This window comes from Saccostrea echinata, unplaced genomic scaffold (genome assembly GCF_033153115.1).
Source record: "Saccostrea echinata isolate AGI-Se365-2 ecotype Australia unplaced genomic scaffold, CSIRO_AGI_Sech_v1 ptg000023l, whole genome shotgun sequence".
Classification (NCBI taxonomy): Eukaryota; Metazoa; Mollusca; class Bivalvia; order Ostreida; family Ostreidae; genus Saccostrea; species Saccostrea echinata.
Window position 1 is genome coordinate 6,334,046 of NW_026889772.1, and position 26,364 is coordinate 6,360,409.

Here is a 26,364-nt window from a genome sequence, read left to right on the forward strand (position 1 = left end):
ACCCCTCGAACAAAATACTTTATTTATTCATATTTTAATCCTCTTTTCAATGGTATAAAGTTTATTTTGTTCGAAGATTGTGGCCACAGCAAAAATTTGAACCAAAGACGAAAAAAATGCTTTATTTTGATAAAAACTAGCAAAGTGCACGTGTTTCGACGTTTTCTGTACAAATATGACGTCATCGAATAAAAAAAATTGGCATAAACTATTTAAGTTTGATACCCAAGGATAATATTTCTATTGTTAATTTTCTTCTTCCCCTCAGTTTAATTTTCCTGAAAAAATAGGCCGATTTAGCCCCTTCGTGGATTTAGCTCTTTTCATGACTCACATGTTTGATTATGTATCAAACAACTGTGCTCGCCCTAACGCAGCCGCACTGTCGAGATATTGCTTAAATTCCAATACAACAGGCATTTTAAATTCAAAATAATTTTGAAGAATTTCAAATTGCAATATGCTTAGCGCTTCCCAGTACTTTCAGTACTTTGATTAAGTTTGGTTCAATTTAGAGACTCTTTAATGATTGTGTTTATATAAAGTGAATGTTGGCTACTCAGAATGTGTACTGTTAGCAAAAGACAGTGAACTGCTCTCTCTGGACCAGAGTCCAGTCCCACTGTACTCAGACTGATTAGCAAAGCTGAAATAGGAGCTAGATGATGAAATCTCAGTATTACTACGTATGTTATGGTGTCTAGAAAGGGGTCGGCAAAGAAAATCTTTTGTGGATTGTAAATTCTCAAGACCATTGTGTTGGAATGAAGATATCAAAACGATATCTGTTACAGTTTCTTGTCTAGATATATCAGTGTCATATAATTCTATTGATGAGCTGAGTGAGGATTGTGGTAAATCACTTAAGAAATTGTCTCGGGGGGAAGGAGGACCAGAAGATGGCGCTTCTGATTTGTTTAATGTTTCACTATCACTCTTTGTGGGCTTTCTTACTTTGGGGTTTCTAGATGGAAATTCTTCAGAATGACATCTATTGATATTTATCACTTGAGAAGATGTACGATATTGACCAATTTCCTTCTGAAATTCTGTGTCATCTTTTGAATTTAAGGAAAAGACAGGTTCCATCATCTCTGTTTTGCATTCATGGCAGTAGCCTTTTTGGGGCTTGGTTGCATCCTCTAGCTGTTCTTGAAGTTCATTTATTTTTTGGAATAGTTCACTTTTCTCTTCAGTAAGCTTTTTAATTGTTTCATCCAGTCTTTGATTCTCTACATCTTTCTGATCAATTTGATTTTTAAATTTGGCTTGCTCTTTTTTATAATATTCTGAATTTTCATCAATTCGTCTGTCTTGGTCATCGACTTTCATAGAAAGGACTGCCTTTTCGGTCAGCAATTCTTTTATCCTAGATTTTTGGGCATCATATCCTTCCAATAGTTTTCTGAAAAGTTCTACAAAACAGATACCCTCTTCTTTTGTAAAGCCTAAGACCTGTTCAGTCTCGCTGTATAGATCTTCTAGTCGTCTCAAACACATATCAGTGTCTTTGACTTTATTGTCAGTCATGTTTGATCTTCCTATTATAAACTGATTCAGCTTCTGACTTGAAGGTATATTTTGATTTGGTTTCTTGTTTGGTCGCTTTCTGACTGTGGAACTATTTATACTGGACTTGAGTAAAGTAGGCTGTCTCTCTAACTTGTCATATGATGCAGAAATATGATTAACCTTCTCGTTGTCCTCCAGTCTCTGTTTGACAGACTGTTCCTTTTCTGTCGTTTTTCCAGCTCTTGCTTCTCTTCGTGGAGAGGTGAAAGTAAAAGTTCTCTGCTTGCCAGCCATTTTAAAGTCATTCATTTCTGAAACCAGAGACAAACGATTCAATCTATAACAGTCGTCTTAATTTGTAGACAGTATTGAATTTTTTGATATATGTGGTGTCACAGGGGGAAAAAGTGTTCAGGAATGCAGCATCTTTTTGGACAAATATCATTTAATGTAGTAATTAAAATTTCATGATCTTACTGAAAATTATGGATACTGAATGCAGTAGCTTTGATAGGTTCAAAATATTTCAGTTTCTTATGTGCTTTGAATAAAAATGAATAATTGAATGTTATCTCCTCAAAATAAATACTTGTCAATGAAATAAACATGTGTAAGTTTAAATAAACAGATGTAAAAAAGAAATATTTTATGAATAGGTGAATGAATTAGGTAAAGTAATTGAAATGACAAATAAATGCAGAAACAAGCTAGATGTTTATGATGAAATCATGGAATCAACTAATGCAGCTAGTAGTCATTTTTCCTTACTGAATAAATTTTAAATCCATATTAATAGTCAGTTTTAAATGTTAGAAATTTCAAATAAAAAGCAGATTCATTATAGAAAGCTGTCCTCAACTTTATGTTTATTTATATATACTGATACTCCTACAAAGACCTGAATTAAGATCTCATTAGTTTTTTGTGTCTGTGAGCAAACTTCTCTTTAACTCTTAACTCTGTTTCATGCAGTTCTATTTTCAAGAGAAATATTTATCTCACCTGCCTAACTATAGGTCACAATGATGAGTGTCCCAGAAGAAACATAGGCCTTATGCAATGTTCAACAGTTTCCAAATTTAAGCTTGTAATAAACACAATATACAGGTAAACTTCGGTATCTCGACATCGGATATGTCGACAACCTGGGATATGTCAACATCCTTCCGCGGTCCCGGCAGTATTTACTATATAAATGATTTGCAAAACTCTGATATGTCAACCTCGGTATTGTCGACAACACGGGTTATCTCGACTTATATTCACAGTCCCAAGAGCAAAATTTACCTGACATATGTCGACATCGGCAATTTTCTGCTCTACTGAACCTAACTGTTTGTCAGATAGGTCGCTCGTCACGCACGGACAACTCCAGGTATCTCGACGTCGTCAAAGTTTCACACCTTTCACACCCATGTTTGACTGCACGCTGCTTAATTAATTTTATAGACTGTGTTTGTAGGTGAATCCCAAGCCCCTTTGGCGTCTTTGAGAAGTTAATTGAGCTTGGGTAATATCATTGCTAAATCTACACAATTCTGCGTAAATGTACAGAATGTTATTTATATCGAAACATAACATAACTTTTGAATTTGAAAATGATAACTAAATTACAATGAATAACAAACACACTGAAAAATTCAAACTAAGGAATTAAAAAATGTTTTAATGATATTTTGTAGTTAAAATGTATTCAACAGGAAACAATCCGTCGTAATTCGTGCATCTGTAACATCACTACGTTAGTTTAGATACACAAATCTCTTTAAAGAAAATTAATTTTAATGTACATTCTTCCTGAATGAAATAAGAAAAAAAATTCCGCATTTAATTATTTTTTACCGTATATTGGATGTCGACTTTATACGGTTCGAAGTTTATAGAGCGCATTTCGTATCCTGTTCTGACGAAAAGGCAAGTTACACACGAATGCAGCTCAATGCTGTAACTTTGTGCTGAAACTTTGAGAATTTAGAAAGATTTCGATAAAGAACAGGTTTTATAAACAAGATTTTTAAAATAACTTCTTAGATTTTTAATAAAAATAGACGGAATTCTGAAGTATGATGAGCTACAGTCTATATTAAAGTCATGTTAATATAATAAGCTTGTCTGTTTTGCTATGCAATGAGATCTTGGACGTCAAGTCTCAACTCTGATATCTCGACACCTCGGATATCTCGACATTTTCCGATGGTCCCGTCGATGTCGAGATAACGAAGTTTACCTGTAGATCAATGTTTGATAATTTTTAAATATATAAATGACTGTCTGTAACCTTCAGTTGATGTAATGATTAAATAACGTAAGTGATAGAAATAAAATAATCATGAATAATGTAAGTAAGATCCTGACATATAGGAAACATGACATCTTATTTACTGGGTAATTATTTAGTCAGATTAACATGAATTTGATGGTTAGTTGTGCATTATTTACGGTATTTATACTTACTTAAGGAATACAGAGATTTCCAGTTTCACATATATGTGGTGTACATGATATGTTGAGGGTTTTGGCAATACACTACTTCTTATCTTAATCCTACAGGAGTATTCTGAATCATTTTAAGGCTATTCAAATATAAACAACTCCTGGATTCCTTGAAAAAGCTTCTTGTTTGTTTATGTATAACAGCTTTATTGTGCATATGTTTAAAAGAATGAGTGTTTAAAGTAACAAAATGAAGAACTTTAATTATCCAGATGCTTTGTTTAAAATCAGGTATGTAGGGCACACAATGATGTTTAATCTAGAGAACAGTCTGAGTGCACAGATACTTATAATTAAAGTCTGCAGGGACTACTATATGGGTATTGTTTATAAGGTGCATGAATATTCAAATTTTTAGGTCACCTCTGAGTCAATCAGGTAACCTATTGCTATCTGTTTTCATTCGTCATCATGCATCGTTTGTCAGTCATAGACTTTTGAATATTTTTGAATATTTTCAGGTTTTGGTGCTAGTGTGGGGCTGTGTAGTTCATATAGTGAAAATGCATAAATTCTTCAAAAATTTTCTCTCCTCCTATATATTTAGCAGACAAAATAAGTGCATTAAGATAAGACAAGAGTGCCTCTTCCAAATTTGTGAAATTCATGGCCCCAGGGCCAGGAGTTCTGGTGTTAGGGCAGCTAGGGCTCTTTTAATCATGTAGTGAAAATGCATTTATATTTAAGTTTTTGAAAGTCCTCTCTCCCACTGTAGACAAAGTGCATGGTTATGAAAAACAAGGGTACCTTTTCCACAGATTGTAAAATTAATGGCCCCAGGGTCAGGGATTCTGTGTTAAGGCAGGACTCAGATGATCATTAGTGAAAATGCTTTCATTCTGTGAAAATTCTCTTCTCTGTACCTGGGTATTAAGTAGACAAACTGTGTGCATGGTTATAGTCAGCAAGGATGCCTATACCTAAACTGTGAAAATCTTTTTCTCTGTAGAGTAATTTATTGTTGAATAATCTAAGTCAAGGGACAAGCCCACACCACTGTTAGAATACATCCAATATAGTTGCAATTTAATAAATCAGAGCAGATTCTATTGGAAACAATTTTGAAGAATGCAAAAGGAGTTGCACTGTAAATAACTACCAAATTAATCACAGCAAACCTTTTTAAGCTTGTATATGCCTTTTACCATTAAAAATAATCCATGTTAAGATCTAAGAAACTTAGAGCATGGTTATGATGAGAAATAGTGCTATTTCAAAATTGTGAAATTCTTGGCCCCTGAGACAGGGTTCCAGAGTTGGGGTGGGGCTCTATTATGATCATGCATGTATGAAAATATTTACTATGCTTTAAGAGAAGTTATTCCCCTTTGTTATTCATTTATGATAAATAATCAATATAAACAATGTAATTAATAGGTATGTTGAATGAAAGAACTATACAACAATTTTTGATATATTATAATAAGTAGAAAAATTACTTTCAGAGATTTTAACAGTCAGGTAGATAATTATGTAAATAACAGATGAATAAAAATAAAACAAAAATACCATATATGTACATTAAATATTCAAAGACCAAGGGAGGTCATCATGGTATAGTTAGTCACTGAACTTTGTAGTTTATGCTAATGCACTATTTTAATATTTATATAATAGTGTTGTACTTTGCATGCACTATGCCTAAAGAGTAGTCAGGGTTTGACACATGGTGCACGAGCCGGAGGCTAGTGCACTATGTGTCAAACCCTGACTACTCTTTAGGCATAGTGCATGCAAAGTACAACACTATTGTTATTATTATAGTGGCTGTTCTATAAAAACGACAATATTATCTTCATTTCCAATGTTTCATCACCTCTTACATTCATGTTAGTACACCCTTATTATGACGTCACGTTGTGCTACATGTACATCATAATCTTTTTTTCTTTAATTTTGAATGTTCCATTTATAGGTAGTTTCAGAGAATTTTAGTTGAGTGAAGGAAAAAAAATTGCCAGAAACTATTGTAGAAAAATTATTTTGTTTATTTTTTTCTTTAAGTTTAAAATATTTGAAACTAAATTTATATTTATTATAATACAGTGCTTTAGTTATAATGGCATCTGTGGCGTAATTGGTAGCGCGTCGTACTGACAATCTCGGGATCATGAGTTCGATCCCCTTGTGGGCGCTGTCAGATTTTCTTCAGAAAAAGAAGCCATGCACTATTTCGGCATAGTATGCTTACGCTATATAAATCCTTTGAACACTATGGGATAATAGTTGGGTATTGATTATATAGAGACAAACTGACAGGAAGCATAATAATTGGTGATAGTGCTGGAGTGTAGATAGTACTGACATATACAGGCACATTTCTGAGTTGTTACTGATTCACACTACTAACAATTTTGTTGAGCCTTGATCATTCTTTTTCTCTCTTTGTGTGTTATTATATAATTATTTACCATTCTATGGATCACTTACATTGGGCTGTATTATATTCAGGTGACCATTAAGGCCCTTGGACCTTTTGTTAAAGGAATTTTAAAAGATAAACAGATATTTGAATCAGGTACCAAAATACTTGCTGATGAAATGCTAATCAGTTGATACTCTTTAAATTCAAATTCATTTGAAAGAAATACTAGTCTTTGAATAGACAAGCAAATGGGTATATAGTTCACATTAATTTATCAACAAACATATGAATTGATTCTTGACACGTTTAGAAATTTGTTTCCTTTAAAGACTCAATATTTTTTTTTCCGAAAGTGCAGATCTCTGGTGTACAAGGTCATATTATAAGCATTTTCTAGATAAGCGGTTATGCTTCAAGACGGGCACTGCATCAGGTTGTGGGATTGGAGGAGCATTGGTTTATATATATTATTTTTGGAGAGGATCTTACCGAAACTAAATTTAACTGAGCAAGGGTGGCTTCTTCCAAAAATTGTCAAATTCATAAGACAACTTTCCCAGTTAAAACTGTTCACAATTTACTTCGTTGTCAAGAACAGACCAGTCTATAAATAGAGGCCGTCTCGTCAATCTATCATTGACCAGAGAGTGCGCTCTCTGGTAAGAGAGTAATATGAATTTCTTTAGAATGACTCATCTAACTATTTTTCCCAGAATTCAAATCTACACTAGCGCACTTGCAGTTTCACCCCGACGTAACTAGTCAGCCCATGGGCTAACTACAGTCCCTGAAACGTTCTACTTTCCCACTTGAACGGTGAGCGAACGCTGAACGAACGGTGAACGAACGCAGAGCGAACGGTGAATGAACGATGTGTGAACGCTGAACGCAACTTGGTGAACGATGTGTGAACGGTGAGCGAACGCAGAACGCGAACGGAGCGCAAACGCGAACGCAAAGTGAACGGTGAACGAACGGTGAACGCAAGATGAACGATTTATTCGGAATGCCTCTGATCTTTTCCTTGCATTGAAACTATTCTATTGTATGTACGCCTGGTGCTAAAAAAATTAATGAATAATAAAGAAATAAACAAATCAATGAAAGACGATACATGCACAATAAGTAAAATTATTAATTTAAGTTTCTTATAATATTTTCTGCACATATGTACGATGCTTAAATTAAACTTTTTAATAAGACGATTTTTATCGCTGTAAAACATAGTAATTGTTACCGAACACTGTAGTATTAAAGATAAAATCAATCTAGTTGTAAAATAAATATGTTTATTCTTATTTGATATATAAAATCATTACAAATAATATGGATTTTAGAAGAGCAAACTACGGACTTATAGAATGAATTACAACGGTTGTAACAACCATACATATATTTTCGTGCCAAGACGATTCCGTGTAAAATAATGAGAAAAAAATTAAAATATTTTACAAAGGTATGTGGAGGTATTGCATAAATACACCCGTATTTTAAAACTTTAATGCAATAATATATTTATGAGTCAGTTTTATTTTTTATGATGATTTATTGAGCAGACTTCTACATGTAACTGTAGACATTTCCCGGCCGTGATTATACTCGGATAAGATGATACAAAAAGGCATTCATATTATTTGTAATATATTAAATTTTCACAAGTTGATATTTAAGTAATATGTTGTCATAGTTTTTCTATTAAACAGACAAATGAAAGAGAGAGAGAGAGAGAGATTCGGTTTTAGCCCCCCCCCCCCCCACCTTTCTCAAATGTTTGTACCTACATGTATATCAAATAAAGATTCTTAATTTTTTTTTCTAAATATACCAGGCAATGAAAGAAACTATTTTTATCAACAAATCTATTTGTTTTACAGTCGTAATCGGTTTTTTTTTCTTGCTTTAAGTTCACACAAAGTCCACGTGCTTGACCTGTCAATCAAAATCATTCGACACTGTGCAGGTGTGAAAGTCTCGTCGCACCGAAGGCAAAGTGTTAAGTATTTCTAAGAAGTTTTAACATTTTTTCTTATCATTCTAAATCTGATTCCAACATTTCTAAAAAAAAAATAATAAATAAATAAAATACATTGGGAATAAACACTTGGAATGATTAAACCGCTTGAATTTGAAACCTACTCCCTGCCAATTTAAAATATCACCGCCGGCACATGTATATTTTGAACTACTATTGTTTAATGACTTTGTTTAGATGCATATTTGTTTTGAGACTGATGTCTTTGTGCTACAAAACACATAAACTTCTATGTTAATTAAAATATACCGAAAATACTAACTAAGTAACCGATTTACGGGAAGGAGGGGGGGGGGGGCTCTTAATTATATCGAATGGCAAACATAAAAATATCATTACTGGAGAATCACTTTGGTTATATTAACGATAATTATGTTATAAAGGCATTTCTCTCTCTCTCTAATTAAAGACTTTATATATGTAAAGTAGAAAAAAAATCTTTAATGTATTACATTTTTTAAAAAAATATTTTTTTTTCAAACCACACTATCAATTTAATTCGCTCTAAAGATATTTAATCAACTGGATATCTGCAGTACAGTTTATAATCCTCAGAATTAGTTTTAACATGTATTTCTGTATTATTTGTGAAAAAATGTGTTAGAAATAAATATTTTCGTAATTCTGCTGAAGTTGGTAAATTAATTGACTTCGGTTATTATCTATCCATTAACAATTTGTCGTCTTTAACATAACAACAAAATGTTGCAGTGCTTGAAGCATCTGTATATTTCCCGTATTTAAATTTAATTTTTCAGCATCGTTCTACATAGGTACATATACGTATTTATAACAACATTTATTTTCCAGATAAATTTAATAAATAACCTAACAGCTAAGTTAGAATAATAAAAATAAATATTGTAGATAATTTTTTTCTTTTAACACGATATGTTAATTATTAAATTTGTAAATCCTTACTTAAATAAAGATAAGTCCATTCACTTCGGAGTTCCGAATGACAGTAAAGACTGAACGATGTGAACGCTGAACGCAAGGTGAACGCAAAGTGAACGAACGAAGAGCGAACGCTGAACGCTTTGTGAACGGTGAACGCGAGCGCACGGTGAACGCTGAACGCAAAACTGTGAACGGAGAGCGAACGGTGAACGCACGGTGAACGCACGCTGAACGAACGGTGAACGAACGGTGAGCGAACGGAAAAATGGGAAAGTAGAACGTTTCAGGGACTGTAATAAATGACCAGTCAGTCAGTGGCATGTCTTAGATATTCGTTAATCTGTAGTATTTGGTTATGACATTCGAGAAAGTCAGTTGTACATCTTGTGTGATGAAGTATTGCAACTATGTTGCTCCATGGTGACGGAAACGTTTAGCACCTCTCTTGCTTATACGTTCCATAAATATTGATTGATTAGTCAGGCAAGCTTTTTGAAAAGTTATTACAGCTGAACTTCGAATTCTCGAACACGGATATCCCGGATATGTCGAAGTAAGGCCGCGGTCCCGACGAAATTTGATTTATAAATGATTAAAATAAACCCCTCTATGTCGAACACGGCAATGTCGAATACCCCAGTTATCTCGAAGTAAAATTGTGTACCCATCTATTAAAATCACATGCGTTATCTCGAAGTTAGGATAATTTTCCGCTCTGATGATCAAGTCCGTTAGGTAAACTGACCGCTCTATTGATAACAGCCACCTGTCTGTCATGCACGGGTTACCTGTGTTCCTGTGATCAACAAATAATAGTGCGATAGTTATACGAGGTGTATGTATGGCTTACCTTGATTTTAATTATGCAATTATGCAAGCCAAAGGTTGTGTGTATTAGTCTTATGCATACGCGTGGATGACACGTTAATTGTTTCGTGGCTGGGGTACGTTTATTTTGATAATCGCTATTTAATGCTATGTGTAATATGCGTGCTTGCATAGTTAATGCATATGAAAGCGAAAATTATAAACATCAAAGTGAAACAAAATTCTGTAATTTAATGCAATTAGAATTTATTTTTCCTATGTGTATATGAGTGCGCAGAATTTACAACCGTCGGTACACACCACCATGTGAGCGTGTGTCGCAGTGAAAACTTCTGCTATAGTGCCCTGAGATTCAGTGTTCTTCTGTAGTTAAACAAAAGTGCTTGTTTCTTCTATTGCATTTGATTTTATTATGGTTAAATATTTTATTTAAATGATTATACATGTATGAACATGTTTTTCCAAATAAAAAAAATGTATATTTCGTTTGCGTTATTCTGACAGCGACCGGTTTTAAATTTACAATGCATAGACGATATCCGGTTATGTATACATGGGAAACGATGCTAGCGGTTGACTTGCCGGGTTGGTAAAAGGATTATACGTCTGTGCATATTATACAAAGTTTTTATTTTGTGAATTATATAGAAGATGTAAAAATCTTTTTAATGCTAATTACATGTATATTAAAGAAAACGTTTACAGAATTTCAAACAAGAAGGAATATGACATGTTTCTACTATTAAGTGCATGTTCACTGCACTAAGTTTATTTGAAGTTCATTAGAATTATAACCCTCGATATGTCGAACCCCCAGATATCTCGAAGTTCATCAACGATCCCGTCAACTTCGAGATAACGAAGTTTAACTGTACTTGTACAATGTATAAAAATCTTGCTTTACCAAAATTTGCATATGGTTTGAGAGGGGGTAGGGGCACAAGGGCATTAGCAAAAGGTAGACCTCTTTACATTAAGTTTTCTTATGAATTTCTTATGTATTTACAGCACTTGATGTCAGCTCTTACTTTTGTTTATGCCCTTCCTCCCCTCACCTCCATCATTTCCTCTTAACAGTAACAACTCAGAAACAATCAGGTAACAAAAAAGCAACAACAAAAATATTTATTTGTACCAAATTGGAACACATTTTAAATTTTGCTGTAATTTTTCTATGGGTGTACTGTAAAATCACTCATTTTCTTGGGGTCAAATTTTTTTGGTTTGAGGAGAAAAAAAAAATGTTTGAGAAGATTTGATTTTGTGAAATGTGAAATTTTGAAGAAATGCAGTGATGTTTTGATTGGAAATTTTAACATTTTATGGTGAAACATGAATTTGTGGATATCTTTTATAATACAAAAACAATAAAAAAAAAAAAAAACCCTTGAAAATTAGTGATTTCATAATATTTGATTACCGTGTATACTCGCCTATAAGTCACATTTTTGGAGGTAAACTTTGGTCCAAAACTCTTTATCCGACTTACACGCGAGTTATAAAAAAATTGGTATTTTAATGGGTCAAGCCCTCTAATTTGAGCTTAAAAAATACAACCGACTTATAGGTGAGTATATAAGGTATGTGTACCATATAGCAAGTCCCTGTAAGTTTTGCTGTCTGGGGCTAAGGATATGATACATACATAAAAAGTGTTTTTATTTTAGGCAAAATTGTAACCATGAATCAAACACAAAAATAACGTGCAAGATAATATTTGATACCTGATAAATGTGTGCAGAAATATTCAAAGAATACACTTTTTATATCACAAACTTGATAGAATTGCACATCTCTGACAGATTATAGATTTAGATAGCCCTTAAACTTGGTCATAAGTTTGAGGGTGTTTGTTGCATCACATAATTACTGCCCTGATGACTTAATTGCAAATTCTCAACATTGTTTATCTGTAGATGGATGGACCTTTCTGTATAAGTTAGTGCAGGATCATCTGGTGAGAGTGATAGGAAGTCAGATCTGGTACTCAGTGGAACACCTTTGGGAAAACTTTTTTCATCAGGAATGGAGAAATCCATGGCTTCAGGGTTGATTGATGAGGGGGTAGATTCCTCAGAATTAGGTTCCACAAGATTGAGGCGCAGTAGTCTTTCCTTGACCCTTTCATCCACAAGGTCACGAATGATCTGGTCCTCATTTTTATGAATCATTTTAATTTCCTCACTTAAAAATGTAATTTTGTCATTTAATTCATCAATTGTCTGTTGGAAATTATTTTCCTTCTGATGAAAGTTTTCAGCCAGTTTTGTTTTCTCCGTTTCAAAGCCTATTTTACAAGTATTATATGCCCTATGCAGGGGGAGTTTTCTCCTGTTTACAAGGTTTCTTGTGTGTTCAAGTTCATGCACCACTAGTTCCATGTTCAAAGATTCTTGATCAAGTGCAAGATCTTCCCCAAGCACCAGAAGAGACACCTTCTCACAGATTTGCTCCAAGTCTTCTATTCTCAACTCTAACTGCTTTATTTTAGGACGTAGGTCCACCTGACAATGTGAATCAGTCTTGTGTTTGGAGTTGAACTCTTTGAGGAAATTGTTCATCTTTTTAACATAGTGTTCATTAACTGTTTTCTCTAAGAGCAAGGTTTCAGTCAGAGCCTGGTATCCACCTTTCTTTTTCTTTAACATTTCCACTAGTTTGGGATTTCTGTCACAGCTGTCCTGCAGTCTCTGTTTAATGATCAAGTACTGTTATTATTTAAAGGATGGATTGAGAACACTAAAAGTTTAAAGGTATGATAAATCAATTAATAAGAATGTGAAATGAATATTGTATTGATTGGCCATAGTATTTATGTAAAAGATCAGATTTTTCGTAAGTAACAAAGAGTTTTAAAAATTTAATTTTGAATGCCTTTTAGGCATTCTAAAGCTAACACTGAATATCAACTTTTATCAACTAACTTAAATACTGAACAACAGATTTTGTTGTTTAAATGAAATTTGAAGTGATTTTTGAATATTTTGTATGTATATTCATCTTTGTGAAAAATTAAAGTAATCTAACTTCAAAGGGATTTATTGAACCCTTGTCAGTAGTTGGCAAACCTGGGACCAGCATTCTATTGGTCAATAGCCATTGAATTGAAACAAAATGGAAGAACAACCACTTGACTTAAAAGATAAGTAAAAAAATTCTCTGAATTTGTCAGTTATCAAAATTCCAAAAATGCTATCAAATCTTGCTGAGATAAGTATTTACACTGAGATATTCTCTGTCTTGTCGAGATAACATTCCTCTAAACTCGAGGCGCTGAAGAATACTTGATGACACCAGTACAGAAATCTTGATGTCCTTGGCACAACGATTAAGGACCTTTATCTCGTTTGCTTCCATTGTTCATCTAAAGAGAAATGCAAGAAATGTCAAAGGAAGAAAGTAAACCTCATTTAAAAAAAAAAAGAAAGAAATGTATGAACCTCTTGCAATTTTATTAGATTTAATATCATTTTGTAATATTGCATATTTAAATTCTGAGCATTCTGACCTAAAGTTAATTAGGGAATAACTGCCTTCTCATTAAATTTTGTTGTTTGTTATTTGTATACATATTTATCACTCAGGCCTTAAACTTAAAAATAGGGCTCAGGCGATACAACTTTTTAGCTCACCTGAGCTGAAAGCTCAAGTGAGCTTTTCTGATCACCCGTTGTCCGTCGTCCGTCCGTCCGTCCGTCCATCCGTCCGTCTGTCTGTCCGTCCATCTGTAAACTTTTCACATTTTCAACTTCTTCTCAAGAACCACTGGGCCAATTTTAACCAAACTTGGTACAAAGCATCCTTGGGTGAAGGGGAGTTTAAATTGTTAAAATAAAGGGCCAAGCCCCCTTCCAAGGGGAGATAATCAAGAAAAGACAAAAATAGGGTGGGGTCATTAAAAAATCTTCTTCTCAAGAACCACTGGGCCAGAAAAGCTGAAACTTATGTGAAAGCATCCTGGGGTAGTGTAGATTCTAAATTGTTAAAATCATGACCCCCGGGGGTAGGGCGGGGCCACAATAGGGAATCCAAGTTTTACATTGAAAAATGTAGAAAAAAATCTTTAAAAATCTTCTTCTCAAGAACCACTGGGCCAGAAAAGCTGAAACTTATGTGGAAGCATCCTGGGGTAGTGTAGATTCTAAATTGTAAAAATCATGACCCCCGGGGGTAGGGCGGGGCCACAATAGGGAATCCAAGTTTTACATTGAAATATGTAGAAAATATCTTTAAAAATTTTCTTCTCAAGAACCACTGGGCCAGAAAAGCTGAAACTTATGTTGAAGCATCCTGAGGTAGTGTAGATTCTAAATTGTTCAAATCATGACCCCCGGGGGTAGGGCAGGGCCACAATAGGGAATCCAAGTTTTACATTGAAATATGTAGAAAAAATCTTTAAAAATCTTCTTCTCAAGAACCACTGGGCCAGAAAAGCTGAAACTTATGTTGAAGCATCCTGGGGTAGTGTAGATTCTAAATTGTTAAAATCATGACCCCCGGGGGTAGGGCGGGGCCACAATAGGGAATCCAAGTTTTACATTGAAATATGTAGAAAAAATCTTTAAAAATCTTCTTCTCAAGAACCACTGGGCCAGAAAAGCTGAAACTTATGTGAAAGCATCCTGGGGTAGTGTAGATTCTAAATTGTAAAAATCATGACCCCCGGGGGTAGGGCGGGGCCACAATAGGGAATCCAAGTTTTACATTGAAAAATGTAGAAAAAAATCTTTAAAAATCTTCTTCTGAAGAACCACTGGGCCAGAAAAGCTGAAACTTATGTGGAAGCATCCTGGGGTAGTGTAGATTCTAAATTGTTCAAATCATGACCCCCGGGGGTAGGGCGGGGCCACAACAGGGAATCCAAGTTTTACATTGAAATATGTAGAAAAAATCTTTAAAAATTTTCTTCTCAAGAACCACTGGGCCAGAAAAGCTAAAACTTATGTGGAAGCATCCTGGGGTAGTGTAGATTCTAAATTGTAAAAACCATGACCCCCAGGGGTAGGGCAGGGCCACAATAGGGAATCCAAGTTTTACATTGAAATATGTAGAAAAAATCTTTAAAAATCTTCTTCTCAAGAACCACTGGGCCAGAAAAGCTGAAACTTATGTGGAAGCATCCTGGGGTAGTGTAGATTCTAAATTGTAAAAACCATGACCCCCGGGGGTAGGGCAGGGCCACAATAGGGAATCCAAGTTTTACATTGAAATATGTAGAAAATATCTTGAAAAATCTTCTTCTCAAGAACCACTGGGCCAGAAAAGCTGAAACTTATGTGGAAGCATCCTGGGGTAGTGTAGATTCTAAATTGTTCAAATCATGACCCCTGGGGTAGGGCGGGGCCACAATAGGTATTACAAGGGGGAAATCGGGTGAAAAACAGCAAGGCCAAAGTTACTCAGGTGAGCGTTGTGGCCCATGGGCCTCTTGTTTAGCTCACCTGAGCCGAAGGCTCAAGTGAGCTTTTCTGATCACATTTTGTCCGTCGTCCATCCGTCCGTCTGTCTGTCTGTCTGTCTGTCCGTCCGTCTGTAAACTTTTCACATTTTTGACTTCTTCTCAAGAACCACTGGGCCAATTTTGACCAAACTTGGTACAAAGCATCCTTGGGGGAAGGGGAATTTAAATTGTTAAAATGAAGGACCAAGTCCCCTCACAAGGGAAGATAATCAAGAGAAGACAAAAATAGGGTGGGGTCATTAAAAAATCTTCTTCTCAAGAACCACTGGGCCAGAAAAGCTGAAACTTACATTGAAATATATAGGAAAAATCTTAAAAAATCTTCTTCTCAAGAACCACTGGGCCAGAAATACTGAAACTTAAATGGCAGCATCCTGGGGTAGTGTAGAATCTAAATTGTTCAAATCATGACCCCCGGGGGTAGGACGGGGCCACAGTAGGGAATCCAAGTTTTACATTGAAATATAAGAAAAATCTTTACAAATCTTCTTCTCAAGAACCACTGGGTCAGAAATATTGAAACTTATATGGAAGCATCCTGGGGTAGTGTAGAATCTAAATTGTTCAAATCATGACCCTGGGGATAGGGCGGGGCCATAATAGGGAATCCAAGTTTTACATTGAAATACATAAGAAAAATTTTTACAAATCTTCTTCTCAAGAACCACTGGGCCAGAAAAGCTGAAACTTATATGGAAGCATCCTGGGGTAGCTTAGATTATAAATTGTTCAAATCATGACCCCCGGGGTAGGGCGGGGCCATAATAGGGAATCCAAGTTTTACATTGAAATACGTAAGAAAAATCTTTACAAATCTTCTTCTCAAGAACCACTGGGCCAGAAAAGCTGAAACTTATATGGAAGCATCCTGGAGTAGTGTAGATTATAAATTATTCAAATCATGACCCCCGGGGGTAGGGCGGGGCCACAGTAGGGAATCCAAGTTTTACATTGAAATATATAAGAAAAATCTTTAAAAATCTTCTTTTCAAGAACCACTGGACCAATAAAGCTGAAACTTATTTGGAAGCATCCTGAGGTAGTGTAGATTCTAAATTGTTCAAATCATGACCCTCGGGGGTAGGGCGGGGCCACAATAGGTTTATTAAAAGGGTGGAAATCTGGTAAAGAACAGCATGGCCAAAGTTACTCAGGTGAGCGATGTGGCCCATGGGCCTCTTGTTTCTATACTGATACGTATCACTATGTTTGAGACTTTTTTCTATACTGATACGTATCACGATATTTGAGCTACGATACAATATGTATCACGATATGTTGAATTGGTTATAAAATCTTTTCTTGTACTGAAATGCACAAAACTACAAAAGCCGGATAGGCTCATTTTTGACAAGATAAAAAAAATAGCTCGTTATAACGAGATAGTTATCTTGTTATAACGAGTTAGTATCTCGTTATAACGCGCTAGTAATCTCGTTATAATGAGTTAGTATCACGTTATAATGAGTTAGTTATCTCCTTATAACAAGATAATTATCTCGTTATAACAAGTTAGTTATCTCGTTATAACGAAATAGTTTTCTCTTTATTTCGAGATTTAATAGGAATATACATGTAGGAATAAAAGTGGCAGTAGTTTTTTTAATGCCATTGAATTTTTAGCTAGTAATAATCAGTCAAATTTAACTTGAACAATTGATAAATGGTTGAAAATTTAATTTGCTCTGGGGTTTACTTTTGATTAAATTTTAAACTATCTCGCTGTCAATAATCATATTTTGATAAGTATAGCAACTCTAAGCGAACACATTTACACATTAATCCGTGAACGCCTCCTGAAATTGTTGCATTAGGACGTGATATTTTTCTTTAAAAATATTGCCAAATATACTTGCTTTAAACTTTATCAATTAATTTATGACAACTATTTCTGATGAATGACACTATTTTGACATGTTTTCGACGACTTATACACTTTCATAAATCAATTTCTATACCGCTAAGATTAAATATCAGAGACAATATAAGTGCAACATATCGCAAGCGTTTATGCAACATATAATATATATACGATTACAGTGTGACACATGTTATTTTTGAGATTCAGAAATGTTTTGAAGAAAAAGGATGGTGAGACATCAGCAGTTAGATCATAGGCGTAGTAAGGGGGGGGGGGGGCGCTAATGTCCCCACCACCACTTTTGAAAAGGGGGCGGTCAAGAGTATCTTTGTGTCCCTTCCTCCAGATTTTTTTTTACCTGAGTAAATATCTCTCGAAAATAATGCGGAATACTCGTAGTTGGAACATCAAATCTCTTTTGTTTTCTTTTTGCTTGTCAAATATTTTACTTGGTTTACCCCCCTTCCCCCTTGAACTTTGAGACTATGCTTATGCAGATTGACCACGATGATTAGGAATGATAAAGCAAAAATGATATTACATCCTTCTAAGTAATGTCTTTAGATCTGATCTGCTGATATTGACATTTTATCTAATCTATTCTAATCTAATCTATTTTATCTATTCTGTCATGATTAACTGTTTATATTTGGGGGGGGGGGGGGGGGGTCCAAGCTGTGGAGATTCACGTAGACCTTTTTGAGATTCACGTCTATTTGGCGGATCCTATGTTTACCACATGGTGACAAAACATCAAACCAGAGTTTACAATACCAAAAAAAGTTTACAGAGTTTACAAAGCCAGTTCAGTTTTATAATCTTTTAACTAAGATTGATCAACAAATTGGCCTAATACTACATGTATATTATTAATACAACTTTGAAGCAATGTCATCAATTATTTTCCAAATCACAATATTTATTATGTAAACTTTGCAACGATATAATTTTTATTTCAAAAAGAGATTGATGATTTTTTTTTTGGGGGGGGGGGGGGGGGAGGGGGGGTAATAAATAGAGGATATTCAATGTTTTGTAGTTGGTATGGAATTTATTTCTTGAGTGGAACAGGATTTTTTTTTATATTTTCATGAGTGCGAAGCACGAGTGAAAATATCAAAAATCCTGTCTCACGATACATTACATATTTCTAGGCATAATTTATGCTTGAAATACACCTTAATTAATGCGTATCATATTGTAAAGTTTAGATATTAAACTTTCTTTCTATACCCATTTTTTGTCAGACATTGAATTTAGTTTTTTGTCAGACATTGAATTTTGATCTTGCCCCTTTAAGACGATAAAATTGAACTTGTTAACAGGCAAGGAATTATCAAAATATGGACGTTAAAGCCTAACAAATGGTATCATATCAACATTATTAATTCAGAATATGTAAAATAATGGGATTATTTCTATGCACTTTTTATTGCGACAAGTATTACGCAAAAATTATCATAATTTTACCAAAGTCAAGAAAGCTTGAACAGGGCAGTTAAATAAGCCAGAGTATATCATTTTTTCTGATCTCCTTGTACAAGTTGTCAAAATTTTGACGTTATATACATTCCATTTGAAGATGACACTAATTCTATTTTGCAATTTTAAGGTATAACACAACAACATGAGGCGGTCATAAGTTTCCATATATATTTGTCTTCGGTCTTTTCAATAAACAGTACTAATCAAAGGCATAACACAAAAAACTAGTATGCTGTTGTTCCATAAAATCTTTATCATGCACACTTCAAACAAATTTCATCGACTCGCTTCTGCATATTTCCTATAAATAATGGTCTATTCTTTACTTAGATATATCAACTCTTTAGATCAATTTTTATCTCGTTATAACGAGATAATTATCTCGTTATAACGAGATATCTAACTCGTTATAATGAGATAACTAACTCATTATAATGAGATAATTATCTCGTTATAACGAGATAACTAACTAGTTAAACGAGATATTAACTCGTTATAACGAGATAACTAACTCATTATAATGAGATAATTATCTCGTTAAAACGAGATACTTACTTGTTATAACGAGTTGACTTACTGGTTATTAAGAGATAATTATCTCGTTATAACAAGTTAAATATTTTTTTTGTCTTGTCAAAAATGAGCCTATCTGGTTTTCGTACAAAAAATTTCTTCACAAATAAGAATAATTTATTCAAAGAAATTGTAAATCTGCTGTAAAACAAATTATTTTACACAAGTGGTGTTAATTATTATGTATTTCTTATTTATGCCCTCCTATTCACATGGAGATTTTAATTAAGAAATAAACAACAATGTTAAAAAGTTCTCTGGGAAATGAACTTGGTTGGTCACATAATCAAATCCTGTGAAGTCCGAAGGGCTTCTCAGAAGATTTGATCACATACCAAGTTCATTTCCCAGTGAACTTTTTAACATTGTTGTTTATTACTTTATTTACATTTGAGACGAATATTCTTAAAAGAACTGCATTTATTAAACGAACGGCCCGCCGTATTGCTATGTTGTGACGCGCAATGACCTAGAAGCTGTTTGGTCTTAAGAGTTCACCTCGCTCCAACATTTGAATACTTACATTGATGTTCAGCAGTCCAGTTCAGGAAATATCTGTTCATAATGAAAAAACAATGATCGCTACTGAGAATAATCTTACTATTATTGTATGAGTTCTTAATATATGAAGTCAAAAGCGGTGGTATCATCTCCTGTTTACATACGTTCAAAGGAATTTTGGGTTAAAAAGGTAAGCGTGATTTTAGGCTAATTAAAAACATTCTTCACACCGAAGAAAGAACTAATGATCATTTTTTAACGAAAAAAAACATATATGTTTCAATAATTTTATCTTTTTCATCAATTTAACAGCTTAGAAGTTCCGAAACCAGTGTCACCGTGACAGAAATATGTAGACAAGATATCATCTCGCTGTGTGATTCGGTCATGCCATGACCTCTGACCTCCTAAGAAGTTAATACAGAATTGAACATATTTTCTCTTCAATAGGTTCATCTAAGAAAAATATTTGCAAATGTAAATAATTCGAATTAAGCGTAAGTTACTGCGAATTAAATTTGATCCGCGTTCACTCGGAGAATTTAATGGGAATTAGTTAACTGCGCATTAAATTACTTCACATTAGCTCCGTGTGAACGCTAAGGGTAGCTAAAACAGATTAAATTTTGACGCATGCATAAGGGTAGAATTAAGTCAAAGGCCACATGTCGATGGTCAAATATAGGTACTTGTGGTATTTTTGAGTGGAAATCAGAGGAAAATTATGTTAATCACTAAATTGTGTTCAGACACTATGACATTATGTCAAATGCATCTGCTCTGCACAATATGACGTGATTTGTAAATGACGTCATAATAGCCTCACTGAATACCCATGTTGTAGAAATAAAATTATAATTCGCATTACTTTCCTTCACATTAGCTGTCATGTGAACGCAATTTAATTTACATTAGTTTAATTCGCATCATTTTACTTCGCATTAAATTACTGTGAATTAAACTCTCTGTGTGAACAAGGCATTATATTTAGCATATTTATTTTATATATTAAACCCAAAAAATTAAGTAAATAAAGAAAAACATAAGTCGGAATTTTTTTGTGATATTTTGATATTTCTTCATACGTATCGATATGCGTATCGTCCTCAAACAGAATCCATATTATCGATATCTCGATATATCGTCCCAGCCCTATATATAGAATAATGTTTGTTTGTCCTTTCCCGACTCAGGATGAAAAAATTGGATCAATAAGTAGGTGGGAAATTTTTTTTCTCAGAAAATTGCAACATCAATGCTGAATTTTCAGAATCTTTTTTCCGGAATGAATAAAAAATAATTGTTTTCTGGAGGTTAAAAAAAGTTTTGAGTTGGGCCATTTTTAGCCAGTCTGTTGGGAGAGGGCAACCAAACAATTTTTTTAAAGATGACCTCTGCAGTCTGAACTCTCTAACAAATTTATGAAATTCATGACCTCTTAAAGGGATTTGGGTGTGGCTAAGTTGGTCATCATAAAGTGGATGCATTAAACCTTAAAAAAAAACTTCTTTACTATTGATTATTTGACAAGCAAACTGTGCATTTAATTGTTTTTTTTTTTTTAAAAGAAACTGAGCCCTAAAGCAAGATTTAGAAATTCATTGTCCCATACTGTGGCAAGATATTGTCAAGTATTAAAAAGCAATGTATATTTGAAGTCATCAACTGGTCTTTGTCTTTGATATCCTGCAGGTGAGTTTGTTGATATGGTTAGAAAGAGCAGTAAAACATCTTTGGAACTTGTGACATATATGACTCCTGGGTCAAAAATTCAGGCCTCAGGTCAGGGCTTAGATGGTTGTATTGAAAATTGTGATACAGCTTAAAGAATCTTTAGTATTGTGCTTGCAAAGGACAATCTGTTTGCATGTTTATGAGTTTGTAACAACTAGAGAAAAATAATTAATATATAATTGCACATATAAATTACGGCACCTTAAGTTTTGGAAAGTATGTAAATATACCCATGATACTCAGGTCAGCGTTAAAGCTCACAATTAAGCCTAGTGTTTCAAATACTTAAAGTATTAGGTGATGAATATTTAGAACCTCTAATTAATTTGTGCAGGTGTTGCATTGACTACTCCTATTTAATTATAATAAAGATATTAATCTGATATTGTTAAAGAAGGTAATGCTGTGACAATTTAAATGTCTGTGATTACACTGATCTTGTAAAAATCAATAATATAGACCCGCAATATGGTGTGCAGTCCTTCAGTCAGTTTAATTTTTTTTCTTAATATATGTTAACAATTTTTTGCATTTTATAAATTAAAAAAAAAATTTTAATTATAAAGCAGAAAAGCTTTAATTGATATCTTTCAATTGTTTTTGTTTAATTTGTTTGACTCAGATTAACCAAATGTAAATATTTCACAGTTACAAAATAATGAACTTACACTGATAGCTTATATTATTGAGGAGTTGAGGTGGTAATTAATGAGGTTTTCATTTCATTTGCATTTAACAAAACTGAATTATAGAAATAGTGCTTACACGGTAATACTTCCAATTATTTTTAACGCTTTATGGCAGGTACACTGTATTAATATTAAGTGTCAGTCAATGGAATTGAATTTCATAGTATGTAATTTGCATTTAAAAATCCAATGCTTATATTTGATGACAGAATTTTTCAATTATCCAGAACAAAGTATTTTCAAAAATCAGCATTTAGATTATTTTACAGTTGTTTTACATCAATTTCTTACCTGTAACTTCTAAATTGTAAAGTGTTTTGTTTTACATCGGGGTTCCTGTAAAAGTGTGAAGAATTTTCTTGTTCCTAATCACAGATGCACAATCCTATAGGGTTACATTACATGAATTTGGATCCAGACCAAAACACTTGGTTCCCATATCCGTTCTTCAATAAACCAATGTTTATTATAAACCTTTAATTTTTATCTTGGTATTAAATCTTTTTCTCGCTCTAAATCCTGTAGACAATGATTGTGTAATAGTCACGGCCATAAATACTTACATAGGATAATCTCAGAAAAGTTGAGATGAGTTTATGCTGTTCCAACTAGCTTCTTCAGTAATCAGCATGTTCTCTTTTTGGATGCCTTTAAATTAATTGAAACAGAATTTAAATGATAAGAGACCCATGGGCCACCACGTTTATTATTCTTTTCTCACATAATCCATCCATATACAGCCTAACTTTCAGAAAAAAATCGTCATTATTTGGGGGAGAAGTCAACATTTTTAATCAAGCAAAGTATGGAAGAATTATTTTTCAAAATTCATTCTGCCATCATTTTTATGTCAATAGATGTCTCAGGTTTTACAGCATACCCCTGAAGATTTAGTTTCAATAAACTTAAGCATGCCTCACCAAACTTAATAAATCATATCTTTTTTTTCCCTTTTTGAAAGTTCACTTAAATATATTAAATCATATTCTTAACTCATTGTTTTTGCTTTTTATTTATAACAAATGTAACATATTGCAAAAATATTAAAATCAAGCAAAGGCATAGCTGAATACATGTAAATGTGTAGTCAAATACATAATATTATATATATATGAATTGTAAAGGGTTTTTTTTCTTCTTTGCAACTTACACAGATAATTTTTTTCTGAATAGAAGTCTTGTCCTACATGAACATAACAAAGAAATAAAAGAGATCATGAACATGCAACTTATATATATGTAAAGATCCTATGTTTTACAATAAAGAAATTAGTTAACAATATTAAACCTACAGATTGAGGGTACAGCTAGGAGAAGATGTTAACATTTCTGGGGTTTTGAATCAGAATAACATTTTGAGAGGACTTTGGATGATGGTTGTTGATGAATATACTAGAAGATGTGGATTCAAAAGATTGACGTCTATTTTGTAGTAAATGGCTGTTTTCTGTGATTTCAGGGGTAAAGTTTTCATCAAAATTGTCTTCTTCATCACTTTTCTTGTCATCCAGAACAGCAACTGCATCTTCTTCAACTTCCTGTTTTCTTCCATTGAAGAATTCTTCATCAGGATCATCTAGACCACTTTTAAGAAGTCTTCTTCTGACTTCCTCAATTCGACGATTAACTTCATCCTCACGGCTCAGATGTAAGTCAGTTATTTCCATCTCTAAGTCAGCGTTTTTGGCTTCAGCATCCTTTAGCTTTCTTTTTAGTTTTTTGGCCTCATCTTTCATCACTTTTTCATTTTCAGAATGGAGACGATTTTCCTCTTTGACTTGCATGATAAGTGTGAACAATGACCTAAATTCATCTCTTCTGTCATCGTTGTACAACAAGTCTCTATTACTTTCAAGTTCGTCCAGAACTTTATCAAATTCAACAAAGTTTGTGTCATTGATCTCCTTTGAGTTTTTGCCCCAGACCAGGGAAGTTAACCTATTGAAGATGTGCATGACTTCAGTGGGTGAGAGTTTTTCTTTCAGCTTGGGTTTCTGATTTGCAGACACAGGATTGTGGAGAAACTTCTGGTATCTTGCCTCTAGTTTCTCCACTAAGTGTTTATTGTGAACTTTTTCAATCATCAGTGCTTTCTTCAGTGCGAGGAATCCACCATTCTTTTTCTTCATTATTGTCAAAATTTTCTTTGTTCGCAGAGGTCTTTTGTCCAATAGCTAAAATAAAGAATGAAAGATTGATATTTATTGCTCTGTATACTGATGAAATACTTTAAAGCTCCAAAATGATAGAGTCCATGTTGTAGGACTTTAATATAGAAAATAAATAAAAGATGTATCTTAAAGATACCAAAATCAGTGATTTTTTTCCCTGATGCTTATTGGCTTCTTTCAAACACACTGCCCCAAGTTTGATAAGAAAAAGAAAATAGGATATGAGAATATGTCAAAAGCAAATCCATGAGATATGATAGTTATATCTGAAGATTTAAAAAAGTATGTGAGCATATAAATCCTTAGTACCAGTTTAAAATATCTATCATATATTTTGCCTAAAAATTTTAGAGTCTCAATGGAAATATACCATATTTAAAACACATTACACTGATTAGATTTATTTATCTGATATTTTTATAATGTATTTTTGATGACAGTAGAATCAGTAACATTAGAAGCTTAACTCAAGCCCCCTTTCCAGTAATGACTGGCCCTTAAACCTTATCAGTAAGACTGTCCCCTTACCCCTTATCAGTAAGACTGCCTCCACTCTCACTACCAGTAAGACTGCCTCCACACTCACTATTAGTAAGACTGCCCCCACTCTACCAGTAAGACTGCCCCCACACTCACTACCAGTAAGACTGCCCCCACACTCACTACCAGTAAGACTGCCCCCACACTCACTACCAGTAAGACTGCCCCCACTCTCACTACCAGTAAGACTACCCTTGACCAAGACTGCCCTCCCAGTTAGACTGCCCCTTGTCCCTTACCATAAGACTGCCCTTTGTTACTGATAAGAATGCCCCCTTACCAGTTAAACTGCCCTTTACCCCTTACCATAAGACTGCCATTCATTACTGATAAGAATGCCCCTTTACCAGTTAAACTGTCCCTCCCTTACCCCTAACCAGTTAGACTCCCTCCTTACCAGTAACTCCTTTCTTTCCTCCAGTGTGATGGTGCCGCTCTGAGACAGGTGTCTGATCACTTGGCTGGACGTCCATCCTATGTTCATAATCTCCCTCATCATTGCGTCCACTGCCAGAATTTGTTCCTTCTCCATTTTGAATTTGTCACAAGTCCTCTTGTTTTACATTTTCCTAAAAAATTTTAATCCAGCAATCAGAAAAAAGGTCTTGTTTATGTCAGATGTGGAACCTAGGGTTTCATATGTTGATTATTCATTTGTTGAAAACTAAATGCTAGGAGTTTAAAACAAGTTTCTCACAGGTTTATGACGTAAATGAGAGTTGACTCTTTAAATCACTTAATCTGGTAGATTGTTTTAATATTGAAAACTTACAGTCTTAGTGCAAGCTTTGGAGAGTGCAGTATATTAAAGATCAGACTAATTAGCATTTAAACATTCACAAAATTGTATAAAAGTATGCAAATAACTCACCTGATATTTTCCTTGGTGTTGAGTTAGTTTATATGGTGGTTGAATGCTAATTCGATTATAGACCCAGTAATTTTTGGTACCTGGACAATGCAAAGGATATAATTCCCATTCTACATGTTCTAACCCTTTTTACTGGAGTTCAGACTAGGATAATCCCTGTATTTAGTATGGCCAATAAGAGATCATTATGCAAATTTAATTAAGAGGTCAAGAGAATTTTGTGTTGCAACATATTATAGAACAAGTACATGCTCATTCAAACAAATTAACCCAAATTACTTGATAAAATGTTTATCTGATCAGTAAATTGCTTCATCATCATGATTGTGTATCATGCAGGGACTGTTT

General features: G+C 33.9%; 4 protein-coding genes across 4 annotated transcripts in view; 1 reads left to right on the top strand and 3 right to left on the bottom strand.

The window, feature by feature from the left end:
- The window catches only part of LOC133191632 (interaptin-like), a 180,650-nt gene that overhangs the window by 54,457 nt on the left and 99,829 nt on the right, over positions 1-26,364 (top strand). The window lies entirely within an intron of this gene.
- On the bottom strand, positions 556-1,821 carry LOC133191549 (uncharacterized). Its single transcript, XM_061327296.1, has one exon. The coding sequence runs from the start codon at positions 1,819-1,821 to the stop codon at positions 556-558; it is 1,266 nt and encodes a 421-aa protein (XP_061183280.1).
- Positions 11,921-13,490, bottom strand: LOC133191386 (uncharacterized). The gene is made up of 2 exons (XM_061327140.1): positions 13,353-13,490; positions 11,921-12,820 (listed from the first exon to the last, which is right to left on the bottom strand). The coding sequence occupies exons 1-2, from the start codon at positions 13,485-13,487 to the stop codon at positions 11,963-11,965; spliced, it is 993 nt and encodes a 330-aa protein (XP_061183124.1). The 5' UTR covers positions 13,488-13,490; the 3' UTR covers positions 11,921-11,962.
- LOC133191387 (uncharacterized) lies at positions 23,742-25,677 on the bottom strand. Its single transcript, XM_061327141.1, has 2 exons — positions 25,543-25,677; positions 23,742-24,608 (listed from the first exon to the last, which is right to left on the bottom strand). Exons 1-2 carry the CDS (start codon positions 25,675-25,677, stop codon positions 23,742-23,744), a joined length of 1,002 nt encoding a protein of 333 aa, XP_061183125.1.

Excerpts from the sequence above, each read along its gene's own strand:
- LOC133191549 (XM_061327296.1), bottom strand. The coding sequence starts at position 1,821 with ATGAATGACTTTAAAATGGCTGGCAAGCAGAGAACTTTTACTTTCACC.
- LOC133191386 (XM_061327140.1), bottom strand. The coding sequence starts at position 13,487 with ATGGAAGCAAACGAGATAAAGGTCCTTAATCGTTGTGCCAAGGACATC. Across the intron at positions 12,821-13,352 it reads AAGACAGAGAATATCTCAGT|AGACTGCAGGACAGCTGTGA; the intron begins GTAAATACTTAT and ends ATCATTAAACAG.
- LOC133191387 (XM_061327141.1), bottom strand. The coding sequence starts at position 25,677 with ATGGAGAAGGAACAAATTCTGGCAGTGGACGCAATGATGAGGGAGATT. Across the intron at positions 24,609-25,542 it reads AGGAAAGAAAGGAGTTACTG|CTATTGGACAAAAGACCTCT; the intron begins GTAAGGAGGGAG and ends TCTTTATTTTAG.